This window comes from Alexandromys fortis, unplaced genomic scaffold (assembly GCF_014885135.2).
Source record: "Alexandromys fortis isolate MF-2015 unplaced genomic scaffold, M_Fortis_MF-2015_v1.1 scaffold_84, whole genome shotgun sequence".
In the NCBI taxonomy this organism is placed as follows: Eukaryota; Metazoa; Chordata; class Mammalia; order Rodentia; family Cricetidae; genus Alexandromys; species Alexandromys fortis.
This window is the reverse complement of record NW_026068017.1, coordinates 4,803,901-4,818,662: the sequence shown is the minus strand read 5'-3', so window position 1 is coordinate 4,818,662 and position 14,762 is coordinate 4,803,901. Positions and strand designations below refer to the sequence as shown.

The 14,762-nt window shown below is 51.5% G+C and overlaps 1 protein-coding gene and 1 non-coding gene across 2 annotated transcripts in view; one reads left to right on the top strand and one right to left on the bottom strand.

Moving 5' to 3' along the window:
* Positions 1-13: 13 nt before the first annotated feature.
* Trnak-uuu (transfer RNA lysine (anticodon UUU)) lies at positions 14-86 on the bottom strand. Its single transcript has one exon. It is a non-coding gene; the product is annotated as a tRNA-Lys (tRNA).
* Positions 87-1,201: 1,115 nt separating this feature from the next.
* Aloxe3 (arachidonate epidermal lipoxygenase 3) overlaps positions 1,202-14,762 on the top strand; it is a 24,886-nt gene continuing 11,325 nt past the window's right edge. Inside the window, exons 1-12 of the mRNA XM_050162846.1 lie at positions 1,202-1,366; positions 2,147-2,351; positions 3,731-3,812; positions 4,786-4,905; positions 5,232-5,357; positions 7,748-7,851; positions 8,350-8,522; positions 9,288-9,431; positions 9,515-9,718; positions 9,808-9,894; positions 10,412-10,581; positions 11,138-11,259. Of these exons, the coding sequence (XP_050018803.1) occupies positions 1,220-1,366; positions 2,147-2,351; positions 3,731-3,812; positions 4,786-4,905; positions 5,232-5,357; positions 7,748-7,851; positions 8,350-8,522; positions 9,288-9,431; positions 9,515-9,718; positions 9,808-9,894; positions 10,412-10,581; positions 11,138-11,259 (1,684 nt within the window). The 5' untranslated portion in view covers positions 1,202-1,219. The remainder of the gene's footprint in view (positions 1,367-2,146; positions 2,352-3,730; positions 3,813-4,785; positions 4,906-5,231; positions 5,358-7,747; positions 7,852-8,349; positions 8,523-9,287; positions 9,432-9,514; positions 9,719-9,807; positions 9,895-10,411; positions 10,582-11,137; positions 11,260-14,762) is intronic.

The window sequence follows — 14,762 nt, the reverse complement described above, 5'->3', positions numbered from 1 at the left end:
AAAAAGGACCAAGCGCCCGAACAGGGACTTGAACCCTGGACCCTCAGATTAAAAGTCTGATGCTCTACCGACTGAGCTATCCGGGCCCTTGCTTTGGGCTTGCACTCTTATCCAAAAGAGTATTTTCAGGTACATCTGCCGTCTCCATTCACCTAGATGATAAAGGCTGTACTTTCCAGCCTAGGATCCTGACTTGAGGCCGCCCACCTGCTTCTGCCGGCGCCTCACGGGTCTCTTTAAGACGGTAGCAGGGGCAGGAGCCGCGCAGGCTGGAATCCCGAGGCGCCTAGACCGGCCACGCGGGGCCGCTGCGGGCTACGGGTTGCTCCGGTCCAGCCTACCTTTCGTCCCTCGCCCTTGTGACCTAGATCCCGGCTCCTAGGGCACGTGGTTGCCTCCCACGATCAGCAGGCAGGCTGAGGGAGGGCTTGGTGCGTAAAGAATGTCACACGGGCCCTCCAGATGCTGCCCGGCAGGCCTCCGTTCACTAGGCTGGCCTTGTTCCACCGGCGCCATAGAGATCGGAAATACCATAACCTGGGGACAGAGAGGGGACTAGGCTTGAGGAAGAAACGGGTGTTTGGGTGGCAGGATGGGGACCATGACCACCTGCCGCGTGCTGAGAGGAGCGTCCTGTTTACTTGGTTGTTGCTGAGGTCACGTGTGACTTATGGGTTGGTGCAGTTTTCCGACGTACGGTGTGACTCACATGGTTGATTCACATGTAGGAATTCTGGTGCTCTCGTGCCCGTTTCTGGTTTGGAAATAGGAGGAGAAGGGTCTGGGTGGAAACAGGGGAGAGGGTGAACATGGGTCTCAGGAGGTTAGTCAAGCCTCTGATCAGGCAGAGGGTAGTGTCCCAGTCACACACGCGTCACCTCCCTGTCTTCCTCTCGTCATTTGGTTCCTCCTCCCTTCTTCCCTCCCTCCTTGATGGACCTAGTCTCCTGATATCCATCTGGATGAGCCAGCCAGAGGGACCGGCTGTGTCAGAGGCCAGCAAACAAGTATTAGGGTGCCAGACTGTGGGCGGGGAGAGTACTCCTGAGCTACCAGTGAAGCTCCGGTGAGAAAGAGTGAGAACGAGCGAGCCCAGGAACATCTCAGAGCTGGGCCCTTCTCCAGGCTCACCCTCCCCCAACCCCAGGAGACGACCCTGCTCTGCCTGTAGCTCACCTTCTCTGGGCCAGCTACTGTTTTCGGGTTATCGGGTCCCACCATGGCAGTTTACCGCCTGTGTGTAACCACTGGTTCCTACCTGAAGGCTGGCACACTGGACAACATCTATGCTACTTTGGTGGGCACCTGTGGTGAGAGCCCCAAGCAGAGGCTGGATCGTGTGGGCAGGGACTTTGCCTCTGGATCGGTGAGTACACAGGAGAGATTGGGGACCTCTAAGGAACAGACCTCACTCACGGGGAACCTGATAGAGCTAAGGATTACTCTGGTTGGATTCCTCAGGTCTTGCTGAACTCAGGATGATGACCATAACTTTGTCACCATTTCGTTTGTGGTCCCTGCCTTTTGAATGATGAGACAGGGCTGTGGAGAAGGAGCACTTATAAGCGGCTCTGGGGACTTTCCCTGGCTTCCTGACTCCTCCTCCAATTTATTGTTGTTGTTGTTGTTAGTGGTTTTTCCAGACAGGATTTCTCTGCACAACCTCGGCTGTCCTGACGCTCACTCTGTAGACCAACCAGGCTGACCTCGAACTCAGAGAACTGCCTGGTTCTGCCTCTTCAGCGCTGGGCTTAAAGGCGTGCATCACCACTGCTTGGTCTGGCTCCTCCCATTAGTGACCCTAGAATTTTTCCAAATAGCTTCCTCACTTTGACCATGGATTTCCTGTTCTCTGGAAGGGGTCTGCTTTCCCTTTTTCAGCCACTAGAAGAGTTTGCCCTACATAAAAGTGCCCTGTTGGTCAAGGAGGCTAGGAATGCTAGCAAAACTCCGCACAAGCACTGTGTGGTACCTGTTTCTATTTGAAGACAGGCTTTTTCTCATTCATGCAAAGGAGCCGCATGGATCAACAAGTGCTCAGGCTTATCTGCCAGAAGAAGTGGAGGTTCTAATGCACCTTTCCCAGTGCAAAGATGCCGCGGCAGTCCCTCCTCTCATTGTCTTGCTTGCGCCTCCATCACTCCAGGTTCAGAAGTTCAAGGTGCGCTGCGCAGCAGAACTGGGTGAGATCCTGCTGCTGCGCTTACACAAGGAGCGCTTTGCTTTCTTCCGCAAGGACCCCTGGTACTGCAGTCGAATCAGCGTCACTGCCCCAGATGGCACGGTGACTCACTTTCCCAGCTATCAGTGGATTGAGGGCTACTGCACCGTGGAGCTGCGGCCAGGAACAGGTGGGCCAGGGCCAGGGACTGCACAGTACTGCAGCAGCTTCTTTTGGGATTAGGAATCAAGTCTTTCAGAACTCAGGGTGTAGGGAATAGGACTCGGGTTAGGAATGCTGGGATCTAAAAGTAGATAACTTTTGATAAAGAGCATTGTTAAGCCCTGACATTACACGGGCTTTCTGAGTAGTGTTTCTTCCTCTGGAGGCACACACAGGTGGGCACACACAGGCGGGCACACACAGACAGCCACACACAGATGGGCACACACAGACGGGCACACACAGGCGGGCACACACAGACAGCCACACACAGACAGGAACACACAGGCAGGTATACACAGACAGCCACACACAGACAGGAACACACAGGCAGATACACAAAAACAGGCACACACAGGCAGGCACACCTAGACAGGCACACCTAGACAGGCACACCTAGACAGGCACACACACAGACAGGCACACACACAGACAGGCACACAGACAGGTACAGACAGGCGCACACATGGACAGGCACACACAGGTGGACACACACAAACAGGCACACATAAGCAGGCCCACACAGATAGGCACTTATAGACAGATACACCAGATGCAGACAGATACTCTCACACCAGGCAGCTGAAAACCCATGGCATCCCGCTGCATTTCTCTAGAATATGTTTCTCCAGAGCTCAGAAAGTAATTAACTTACAAGCTAGATTTCAACAGGTAGAAAAGCCATGGGTATTTAGAGAACTTAGCTGCAAAGACCCTGTGCCCTACTTCCTTCTAGCTTTTCTGGTGGGGATGAAGTGTCTGGGAAGTGAGCTAGGCTCTCTTGTTGAATTTTGGATTTCAAGAATACTGGTGTAAACTCTTTCTGCTTCCAGAACTGTCTGTTCCACAGAGGCAACACTAGGGTTGCCCTGTGTGTGTGTGTGTGTGTGTGTGTGTGTGTGTGTGTGGTGATATGTCTCAGAGGTGAGAGATGGGTACTCTGTGTTAAAGTGAGGCAAGTGAACACTATCCAGAGCCGACAAAGCACTTTTCATGACCTTACTATCAATCCCCACTCGCCTTCAGAGAGCATGGTGGCTTTATTAAAATGTATTTATTCACAGTTACCAAGTGTGTGCTATGAACACGATGCCAGGCACCAAGTCAGACCTGGGAGGACAAACAATGAGTGGGACATGACTGTTGTCCTCGAGGAGACAGATATGAGCAGTTAGGAATATGGCAATGGCTTCAAACCTATGGTGGATGGACAAAGAGTGTGTGGACATTCCCCAAGTAATGCACATGGAGATAGTGTGGATCAAGACTTAGAGAGTTCAGACACATTGTCAGTAGGAAGCAGTTTGAAAAGAGATTGATATGAAGACTGGCTTTCATTCCCTACAGCAAGAACCATCTGTCAGGATTCCCTTCCCCTCCTTCTGGATCACAGGAAACGGGAACTCCAGGCCCGCCAAGAATGCTATCGGTGAGGATGGCCTACTTTGACTTTTAGTCGCATCTTTATTCTGACTTCAGCCTTACTCAGATTGTTCCTAACTCTGACTTCAGTTAAAACCGTGGGACCTCAATTCTGATCAGCATCGTCTCTCAAACTTAATTCCACTCTAACACTGATCTTGAGTCTGGACCCCAGACTACCAATACCAACCGTCACCTTGGACTGGGAACACAGCTGTGTCTCAGGAGTTGAGAGCTTGCCTACCATTCTCTAGGTCTCAAGTTTGATCCCTCACACACTTGCATAAACCCCAAATCTGCTGGGCTGTGGTGGCACACGCCTTTAATCCCAGCACTAGGGAGGCACAGGTAGGTGGATCTCTGCGAGTTCAAGTCCAGCCTGGTCTACAGAGAGAGTTCCACAATAAGCAAGGCACAGAAAGACCCTGTCTTGAAAAAAACAAAACCCAAATTCAAAAACTCCCCAAAAAACCAAAAAAAAAAAAAAAAACACAAAAAAACCTCCTGCTAACAACAACAAGAAAACAATCCCCAAATCCAACACTTATCCAAGGCCATCAAATTGCCAGTCTCATCCTCTGAGTGGCCCTGATGGAACCCAGGTCCCCATATTGGAAACAGCACTACATTTACCAGTTTTAGTGGCCCCTCAAACTCACCAGGTAGCCCAGGCTGGCCTATCTCAGCCTTCCGATTGTCGGGATTCCAGGTGTGTGCCATCACACTTGGTCTATCTTAATAATAACAGAAGCCCATCTCTGGGGCTTAGGGATGTGGTTCAGCCGTACAGCCTGTGCACAGCACACACAAGATCCCGAGTGTCGCTCCCTATCTGAGGTTCAGTGCCTTCGCAGAGAAAATCCAATTCTTCGTCACATAGCCAGAAAGCTGCAGTGGTCACCTGAAGTCATACTTTTAGAAGCTAAGGATTCTGTTCATCCCAAGATGACCCTACCTCTTCTGCCTCCTCCCCTGGGCAGCTGGAAGATCTATGCCCCCGGGTTCCCTCGCATGCTGGATGTCAGCAGCTTTGAGGAGATCGAGTCAGATCAGAAATTTGCCTTGACCAAGACAGTGCCTTGTGCGGACCAAGATGACAAGTGAGAACCAATGCTTGGAAACGGGGTGGAAGGGCGGGATGCAGATGGTTGCTGAAATGGGGCCTGGCGGCATGGAAGGGGGTATCGGAGCCCCTAAGGAGGACAGTTTATTCACCTCTCGGGAGCGCGGGGTGGAGGGGGGCAGTGATGGTCCTGAAGTGTTTGTGGAGACGAAAGCCCTTCCTTCTGACTGGGAGCAGAAAGGGCAGGTTGAGGCGATGAGTGGAGAACTAGAACATCGGGGACGAGACTGAGAAAAGGAATTGAGGGGGACAGGCTCCAGGCCCACTAACTGGTTTCTGTCCTCTTTACCTGCCTCTCCTCAGCCCTGGGAACCGGTACCTGCCTGGCTTTCCCATGAAAGTTGACATCCCGTCCCTGCTGCACATGGAGCCCAACATCCGCTACTCAGCCACCAAGACTGCCTCGCTAATCTTCAATGCCATCCCTGCGTGAGCGCGTTGCCTCCCCTGCCCTTCTGCCCACTGTTCCTTCTTCTCTACTTCTGCCATGGGCCTCTCACAGGACAGGCCCCAGCTCTTCTCTCTGTGCCCATTTCCCCTACCACAGATCTCTCTTTCCTTCCTCCCAGGCTCCCTTAGCCTTGTCCTTTGGTCCCTATGTCTGTTCTTCAGGGCACTTGCCCTGGGCAGAGCATGGGTCTCAGGGGCAATAGGAAGTAGGATAGAGAGGCTCTGTCCTTAGTCTTGAGGAGGTGAAGCCAGACCATGTCAGGTTCAACTCCAAAGCCCATATTTTCTGGATGTTTAACTATAATTTTTTTTTTTTTGCTTTTGTTTTGTTTTTGAGACAGGGTTTCTCTACATAGCCCGACTGTCCTGGAACTCACTGTGTAGACAGGAGTTCTGGGATTAAAGGCCTGTACCACCATGTCCTGCCTAACGTAACTTTAATTTTTACAAAGTCTCTGGACAATTGTCTGAAGGGTAAAACGACCCACCTACTCTGACATCATAAGTCTAAAATTTATTATTTTTTTAAAAAAATTTGTGTGTGTGTCTATGTGAGTGCTTGCCCATAAGTGTGCAGGTGCCCACAGAGGCCAGAAAATGGCATCAGATCAGTTACGGGTGGTTTCCAGCTACTCAGCGTGTGTACTGGCTATTGAGCCTAGGCTCTTTGGGAGAAGCTAGCACTTATAATCACTGAGCCATCGTAAGTTTTAAGGAAAGGCAAGTGAGATAATGCCAAGCACAAAATCCCTCGGTAGAGGGTCCCTTCAATGAGATGCCTTTTGGTAGAGGGAATCTGCGGGACCACTAAGGAGGCATGTATGTGGTTAATGAGCTGTCGGGCGTTCATGATCAGTTTAAGTCGATGGCTAGGATGTTCAGTGTGTAGGACCAGAGGAGTCCGGTAGCCCCTGGGTACAAGAAGAAGAGGCTAGCTGGGTTTAGGGTGTGGCTCTTAGTTAGAAGGGCTGGATTGAAACAAGCCTGGCAGGGAAGAGATGAGAGGACAGCAAATGACGGCTGAGTCTAGGGTGGGGACAATGAGCCAAGGGTTCTGGGAGAAAACTCATTTGGAGTTGCATGTGGAGGCTCAAAGGAGGACAAGAACCGGGTCTCCACTTCCGGTGCAAGTGTGTCTAGAATGTTCCTGCGCATGTGTGTCTAGAATGTTCCTGCGCATGTGTGTCTAGAATGTTCCTGCGCATGTGTGTCTAGAATGATCTTTCAAAAGAGGACAAGTGGAAGAGGGTGGAGGGAAGCAAGAAAGATGGTCTGGGATGGACGTCTTGTCCAGCAGCCACAGGGAGCTCAGACTCCAGGACCAGGATGTATTACCAAACTCAGTCAGGACAATGGGGCATCAGGGGATGTAGAGATGAGAAGGTTGTGAAGGTCTAAGCAGGAATGGGGTCACCAGCTGGGGGCTCTGAGCAAGGTCAGAGGGAAGAAGGGCTGTTCTCAGGCAGCCTTGCAGGAGTTTGGGGGGGGGGTCAAATGAAGGGCAAGATCAAGGTACCTTGTGAAGGGCATTTGAGAGAGAAAGTGTCTTTTTGCTTATTTGCCTCCTCAGCCTCTGCCTTCATGACTGAGGGCTTCCAGGTTTTCTCTGTAGCTCAGGGAGGACTTGAGAGTGTGATCTTCCTGCCTTAGCCAGATGAGTAACCGGGACAATATATTGGTTTGTGCCTCTAGGCTCAACTCTGCCTCATTCGTTCGTTTGGTTGTGCCTGAAAAGCACTCAGCAAATGTTTTTGCAGTGAGTGTGCCAGCACTTAAAGTGAGCATAGATGACCTTGACCTTGGGTCTGTAAGGTCCTGAATCCACTCCCACCCTCTGCCTTCCTCAGCCTTCCACACTCTTGCGCAGCTGTCTTAGCGACTGCTTGCTACAGACCTTCCCGTTCCCTTTCCCTTAGTTCATCTCATTTGGTGGGTGCCCATGAGGAGATGGGCATGGCAGGGTGCACAGAGCCGAGTCTTTTTCCTAAGGAACTCACAGTAGGATGGGAAGTAACAGATGCACAGGGAGTTGTGAGGTTTCATGGCATGTGGGGCTTTATCTTATAGGCAGAAAGGAATTATGGAAGATCTAAGAGATCTTAGAAGTTTGAAGAAAGCAGGTCAAAACACCAGTGCCGGTGGGCTACTTCTGTCCACAAACGCCCTCTTTCCTCTCGGGGATGGCTGGGTTTGAAGCAGGACGCTGATGTCTGCAGGGTTTCACTTGAGTGCTAGACTTTTCTCCCATGTGGGTTGCTAGGCACTTAAAATTGGGAAATGGCCCTATTGTCTCTCTCCAGGCTGGGCACAGTGACTCCTACTGCCCCCACCCTCCGCCAGTTCAGCTCTCACCTTCTTCTGTCCCTCAGATCCCTGGGCATGAAGATTCGTGGTCTGTTGGACAGGAAGGGCTCCTGGAAGAAGCTGGATGACATCCGGAACATCTTCTGGTGCCACAAGACCTTCACTTCAGGTGTGCAGGGCCAGGCAGGGGGGGTGCCGATCTTTCACATGTATGCCAGCTGCTGGATTCCAACGGGCTGGGCTCCTGGCTTCATCACTGGCATCCTTCAGATTTTCCTCAGGAGCCCAGGAACCTGCTTAGGCAAGGATAGGAGAGAGGATATAGAGAAACTCTACTCACCCAGAAGAGACTCATGGTCATTTAAGATGTCCTGACTTTGGTCAGAGCCACGTGACTCCCTTCCCTACTCCTACTACCAGGTGTCCTGGAATTTGGGGTCAGAGAGAGAGAATTTGGTTCTTGTGCCGGCATTGCCACTCGAGTGGGCAAGCCACGCCGCCATACGGGCTCTCAGGGTCCAGTATTCAACTGAAAATGTAGATCTGTGCACCTCGTACTGTTCCTGGGGGAGAACTGAAGCTGTAATGAGGAGCGAAGGGTGGTGCAGGACCGGAGTTTGGGAAGTAGTTTCCAGACCTACTGGTTCCCTCTCTTGCCACCCCCCAGAGTACGTCACAGAGCACTGGTGTGAGGACAGCTTCTTTGGGTACCAGTACCTGAATGGTGTCAATCCTGTCATGATCCATTGCCTCTCCAGCTTGCCCAGCAAGCTGCCTGTCACCAATGACATGGTGGCACCCTTGCTGGGACCAGGCACCTGCCTACAAACAGAGCTAGAGGTGGGTGAGGGCCTTGGCAAGGGACCTAACAGGAGGGAGGCAGGTGGGTTGCCATTGGGGACTAGGGCTGTATGTGGAGGGTAGAGGTGGAATAGTCCCCGTCTGTGGGCCCCATCCACAGGGCAGGCCTGTCTACTTTTCAAGAACAGATATGGAGGAGGGCCCAGGTGGGATTTGGGATGGTTTGAGACCTGTTTTAGGGTCTCAGAGATCCCAAGTGTTGAAGCCAAAGATAGCTGCTTTAGGACAGGCCAGCCACAAGACTGGCAGGTGTAGCAGGAACAATGACAAAGAACGAGGAACTCTGAGGACCGGAGCAGACGACAGCCTAGTCTCTGTGACAGCCAAGCCCTCAGACATTCTCCGAGGCTGGGGCCATGGTTGGTAAACTCATTGAGTATTGCTTTTCCTGTTGTTGGATACACCGAGGTCAGGTCTCAGGAGGGGATTCCTTCCGAGCTGAGAGAGTAGGATGGACAAGGTATTGGGGGAGGAGCAGAGGAAGTCGGCTTGTCCAAGCCCAGAGGCCGGATGAGGGATTCCACAATGACAGACTCATCTAGACCTCATTCCGGGCATTCTGGGAAGGGTGCGGTACTGAGCGTTGGCCTTTAGTGCAGGTAGCAAGAATTGCTGAATCCCAAGCTGGGGACCTCAGCTCCTCCTGTTGCACAGAGCAGAGAGGGAAGAGAGACACGCAGCGGGTTGGGGGGTGGGGGGTGGGGTGGGCGGAGGGCTTGTTAAGTCTCTGTGTGCCTTCTGTAGAGGGGGCATATTTTCCTAGCGGACTACTGGATCTTGGCGGAGGCCCCTGTCCATTGCCTAAACGGTCGCCAACAGTACGTAGCAGCTCCGCTCTGCCTGTTGTGGCTCAACCCACAGGGGGTTCTGCTGCCTTTGGCCATCCAGGTGAGCCTGGGGGCGAGACTTTGGGGGGGTGGAGCCTCAGGCTAATAGGCTTGAGCCACACCTCTTACTCCTCTCGCCGGCAGCTCAGTCAGACACCAGGACCCGAGAGCCCCATCTTTCTACCCACTGACTGCGAGTTGGACTGGCTGCTGGCCAAGACGTGGGTGCGCAACTCTGAGTTCTTGGTGCACGAGAACAACACGCACTTTCTGTGCACGCATTTGCTATGCGAGGCCTTCTCCATGGCCACACTGCGTCAACTGCCGCTCTGTCACCCATTCTACAAGGTCCGCGGGATGCCGGGTCCGTACTAAAGGGGGCGGGGCATCCAGGCCTACCCTGACCTTCGGTTCACGTGACCTCGTTCATTTCGCAGCTCCTGCTTCCCCACACTCGCTACACGCTGCAGGTGAACACCATCGCGAGGGCCACGCTGCTCAACCCAGAAGGCCTCGTGGACAAGGTACAGTCTCCCCGCCACGACCATAAGGCCCCGCTCCTAAGCGTGCTTTGCCCCGCCCACAAGTTTTGCTCCAGCTCGCAAGACCCCTTGTGTAATCCTCTCCTGCCTCTTCCCATAAACTACGCCTCTTTGCAAATCTTCTGTTTGCCCCTCCCCTAAGCCTTGACCCAGCTGGCCACTCCCAGCCGTGGGTTACACACCCTCAAAAGTAGGTTCAACGGGCTAGTCGACCTTAGCTCAGCCCCGCTCCCCGCTCATCCTGAGATCTCCCCTCTCCTCCGTTGTCACTCTTGTAGTTATCAGTATCTCAAGGTCCCGTCCCACGCACCCCGTAGGTCCTCAGTCCGAGAAGCCTACATTAAGCAGGCCCGTATGAGTATTTGATCTGTGGTCCTCGACTGCACGATAAATCACACATGCCCGTCCCTGAGCTGAGCCATTAGTCTAGCAGATCTCCGGACACTGTGGGTGGGGTGTGAGCCAATTTGGGAAGTCCAGCTGTGTGCTGTGTCCCCAGGTCACTTCCATCGGTAGGCGCGGCCTCATCTACCTCATGAGCACAGGGCTGGCCCACTTCACCTACACGGATTTTTGCCTTCCGGATAGCCTACGGGCTCGCGGGGTCCTGAACATCCCCAACTACCACTACCGGGACGATGGCCTGAAGATCTGGGCGGCTATTGAGAGGTGTGGGGACCCTCAGGTCCTTCCAGCCACCAAGGTCTCGGGACCCAGGGGGCAGTGTGGACTCCTGCGTTCATGTCAGTTGGCGCTCTTGAGGCCTGAGTCTCTAGGTGTTCTCAGACTCCATTCAGCATAAGAAATTCTCAAGAGTAGGAACTGGCAGACAGGTCCCCTGTGCCATAGCAGGTGACTGTGAGCCGCGATGGAGGAAGGGAAGGGGCACCTTGTCCAGAGGGATCAGAGGGTCAGGGTTTGTGGAGGCAGGCAGGGCTTCTCTGGAGTGGTGAACAGGGAGGGAACCGAATGATGTTCCCCTTCATTGCCATCCAGGGAGGAGACCCAAAACCTCCTTGATTTTGGGGGCGGGAGACTTACGGGGAGTCTAGGCAGTGGTTCCTGCTGGATCTGGGGGTCCACTGAACTCACTTCTCTTTGGGGATTCCTAATAGTGGACTCTGGCCACCTGCTTCTGCCCTCCCTGAATGTCAGTGGGCCTCACCAGCTGGCCTCCGCCCAGGCTCCCGCTCACTCCAGAGGCACCAGCAGTTCTGTCTTGCAGGTTTGTCTCCGAGATCGTGAGCTACTATTATCCCGACGATGCGTCGGTGCAGCAGGACTCTGAGCTGCAGGCCTGGGTGGGTGAGATTTTTGCTCAGGCGTTCCTCGGCCGGGAGAATTCAGGTAACCCTCTTTGTCTTCATCCATACCACTCACAAGCTCTTGCTGGTCCAGTTCTCATCCTCACCTACCTCTCCTGCATCAGTCAGTTCTTATTATTGAAATCCACACTAATAAATTGCATTTAATGTGGTACTGAGGATTGAACCCAGGGCGTCACTCATGCTAAGTGAGGCATTTCCCTATTTTCTGACATGGCTCCTCTCAACTTCTGTTCCTTTTTTTTTTTTTTTCAGTTCTTTTTCTATTTTTCTTTTACTGAAAATATTTTTTAAATTATTTTGTTTAATTGATTCTTTGATGTCATGCATTCTGATCCCACATATCTCCCTGTCCCCTTGCATCTTCCCTCTGCCCAAGCAACCTCTCCCGAGAACATCAACTTCTGTTTCTTAAATGCAGTGCCAAGCAGGTGTCGCAACCACCCTTCCTTCCTTAGTATTCTCTCAGTCTCAGGGAAGATGAGACCCCTTGCTCCCCGTGGACCTAACTCTTGGCTAGCCTGGCTCTGAGACTCCTGTCTGGGCATCTCTAATAGCAGGAACCTTTCTTCTGTTACTCCTCCATGGTGGATTTCCAGGTTCAAAAACCAACACCGCCTTTTCCAAAGAATGCTCTCTCCTGTTGTTTTGAGACAGGGTCTCACCATATGGTCCCTACTGCCTGGAACCAGGCTGGCCTTGAACTCACAGAGATCCGCCTGCCTCTACCTCCTGAGTGCTGGGATTAAAGGCTTGTGCCACCATGGCCAGCTGTTTTTATTTTTTAATCCTTTTTTATTTATATTTTTGTTTGTTTTGTGTGATAGGTGCACAGCAGCGCATGTGTAGGTAACTTAGCTCCTCCTCCTACTGCATGGGTCCCAGGGACTGCATTCAGGGATCAGTCCCTGATGGCCCTTACCCACTGAGCCTTCTGTCTGTGTTGTGTTAAAGTGGCTCAAATGCCTATCTGCCAATTTCCTTTACCTTGGTCCGAGTCTTCTCAGTAGGGATGTGGTTTTTGGATGACTGATTGTTTCAGAGGGTAGTTTCAAGTCACCTCCAAACAGACAGCTGTTGCAGTCCTATCCAGAATGGACTTTGTTTTTTAGACAAAGTTTTTCAAACATATAGGACAGCAGAGTATGCCTTAGTGATCCTTTACCTACCTACCAGATCCTACAATATGTTGCCACGTTTGATTAATCTGTTGCTCTGACTTCTGGAGTTTGTTTCTTTTAGACAGCATCTTACTGTAGCCCTAACCAGCCTGGAACTCTGTGTGTAGATCAGGGTAGCCCAGGCTTACAATTTACAGAGCTCTGCCTGTCTCTGCGCCCTGTGGAGCACTGGAGTTAAAGGCGTGTGCCACCACACTTACCGACAGCCCCATCCTGATAACTTTCTGTAGTTCTGGGGCTCAAACCCAGGTTCCTACATGGTGGACAAGTGTAGCACTGAGCTATGCACACTTAGCCCTACACTTAACAGACGTGTCAGCGTTCATCAGTGTCCCCCTCACAGTTAGTCCACATTCCCCCCCTTTGCCCTGTTTTCCTCCACTGATCCAGTTGGGATAGGAGCCAACCAAGTACCACATTTTACTTAGAGATTTTTTTACTTATAGCAGCAGCTTTTGGAGTTCTTTTGTTATTTATTTGCTTTGATTTTTTTTCACAAGGTTTTACTGTTGTTCTTACTGGCCTGAAGCTTTGAATGCTGATCAGGCTGGCCTCAAACGCTCAGATGCTACCCTCATGCCCCTGCACCCCCAGCACCCTGCTATTTGTTCCACAAATTGGAGCTATGGAAAACCCCAGGCCCGTGCTGGGCAGGGTGTCACCTCTGAACGTGTCTAATTGCTCTCTCCTGTGTGACCCATCTTGTTCCTGTCTTGTGTGGTTTTTGTAAACGGGAAGGAATGTATAAAAGTTGCACATTTTTGGCAAGACTATTTCTCAGGCGATGCTGTCCTGGCGCTTTGCATCACATTGCGAAGCAGCTGATGTCAGCTTGTCTCGACAGTAACAAGACCAGGAGTGATTTCTAGGTTAAGGTGACGACACTCAGGTTTCTCTCTGGTATTTTAAAGGGTGACCTTTCCCTGTGTTTTGCAAACTTACTGTTAATCAGGATCCTGGCTGCTTCATTGCCCTGGCACATTTGTTTCCTATAAAACTCAAACTGAGATTTAATTACTTTTGGGTCAGGCCCCTCTGTATTAAACTTGTTTATGAGTCTATACACCACAGCGCTTTTCAGGGTGGCGACAGCTCTTCCAGTACAAACTTGCCCTGGATTTTTTTTTGTTTTCTGAGACAGGCTTTCTCTGCATAGCCCTGGCTTTCCTGGAACTAGAACTTGTTCTATAGACGAGGCTGGCCTTGAATTCAGAGAGATCCATCTCCCTCTGCCTCCAGAGTGCTGGGATTAAAAGCGTGCTCCATCACTGCTCAATTTACTCTAGTTAGGTTTTTTTGTTTGTTTGTTTTTGTTTTTTGAGACAAGGTTTCTCTGTAGTTTTGGAGCCTGTCCTGGAACTAGCTCTGTAGACCAGGCCTCTGTTTCCTGAGTTCTGAGACTAAAGGTGTGCTCCCCTGCCACTCAGCAAAACTTCTGCTCTTAATGGGGCTTTGGAGGAAGATAGAGATGGCCAACAAACATGTCAGAAGACTATGAGTGTTAGGGAGGGAGCCAGAATCTCACTAGGGAGAATATTTCATACAGAGAACCAAAGAATGACTGACTGCGGAGCTAGAGCTTGGGGAGATCTCAAGGGGCTGAGGATATTAATTGAGATGAGAATACTCAGGCAGTGGTACAGTAAGTGTCAGGCCCTGGGGTCTGGCTGTACCAGTGTGTTTGAGGAATATCACAAAGGCTAGGTAGCCAGAGTAGAGTAAGTAAAGGGAAGAAAGAAGGAGCAGAGAAAGTGAGCAACAGAGGGACTCTTTAGAAGGTTCTTGTGAAAGGTGACATCATGTGACTTATGATGTGTGTGTCTTTGCTGATGTACAGTGTGAGGTAGGAGGAGGTGTGAGCACCAGCTGGATAAAGAATATGGCTGTCTTGCCAGACATGGTGGTATATGTCTTTAAACCCAGCACTCAGGAGGCAGAGGCAGCTGGATCTCCTCCGTGAGTTTGAGGCCAGTCTGGTCTACAGAGTCAGTTCCAGGACTTCTAGAGCTACATAGAGACCTTGTTTTCAAACAAACAAACAAACAAACTGGGCGGTGGTAGCTTAGACCTTTAATCCCAGCATTTAGTGGGCAGAGGCAGGAGGATCTCTAATTCGAGGCCAGCCTGATGTACAAATCAAGTTTCAGGACAGCCTGGGCTGTTACATTAAAAAAAAAAAAACCTGTCTTGAAAAACAAAACAAACGCCGGGCGGTGGTGGCGCACGCCTTTAATCCCAGCACTCGGGAGGCAGAGGCAGGTGGATCTCTGTGAGTTCGAGACCAACCTGGTCTACAGAGCTAGTTCCAGGACAGGCTCCAAAGCCACAGAGAAACCCTGTCTCG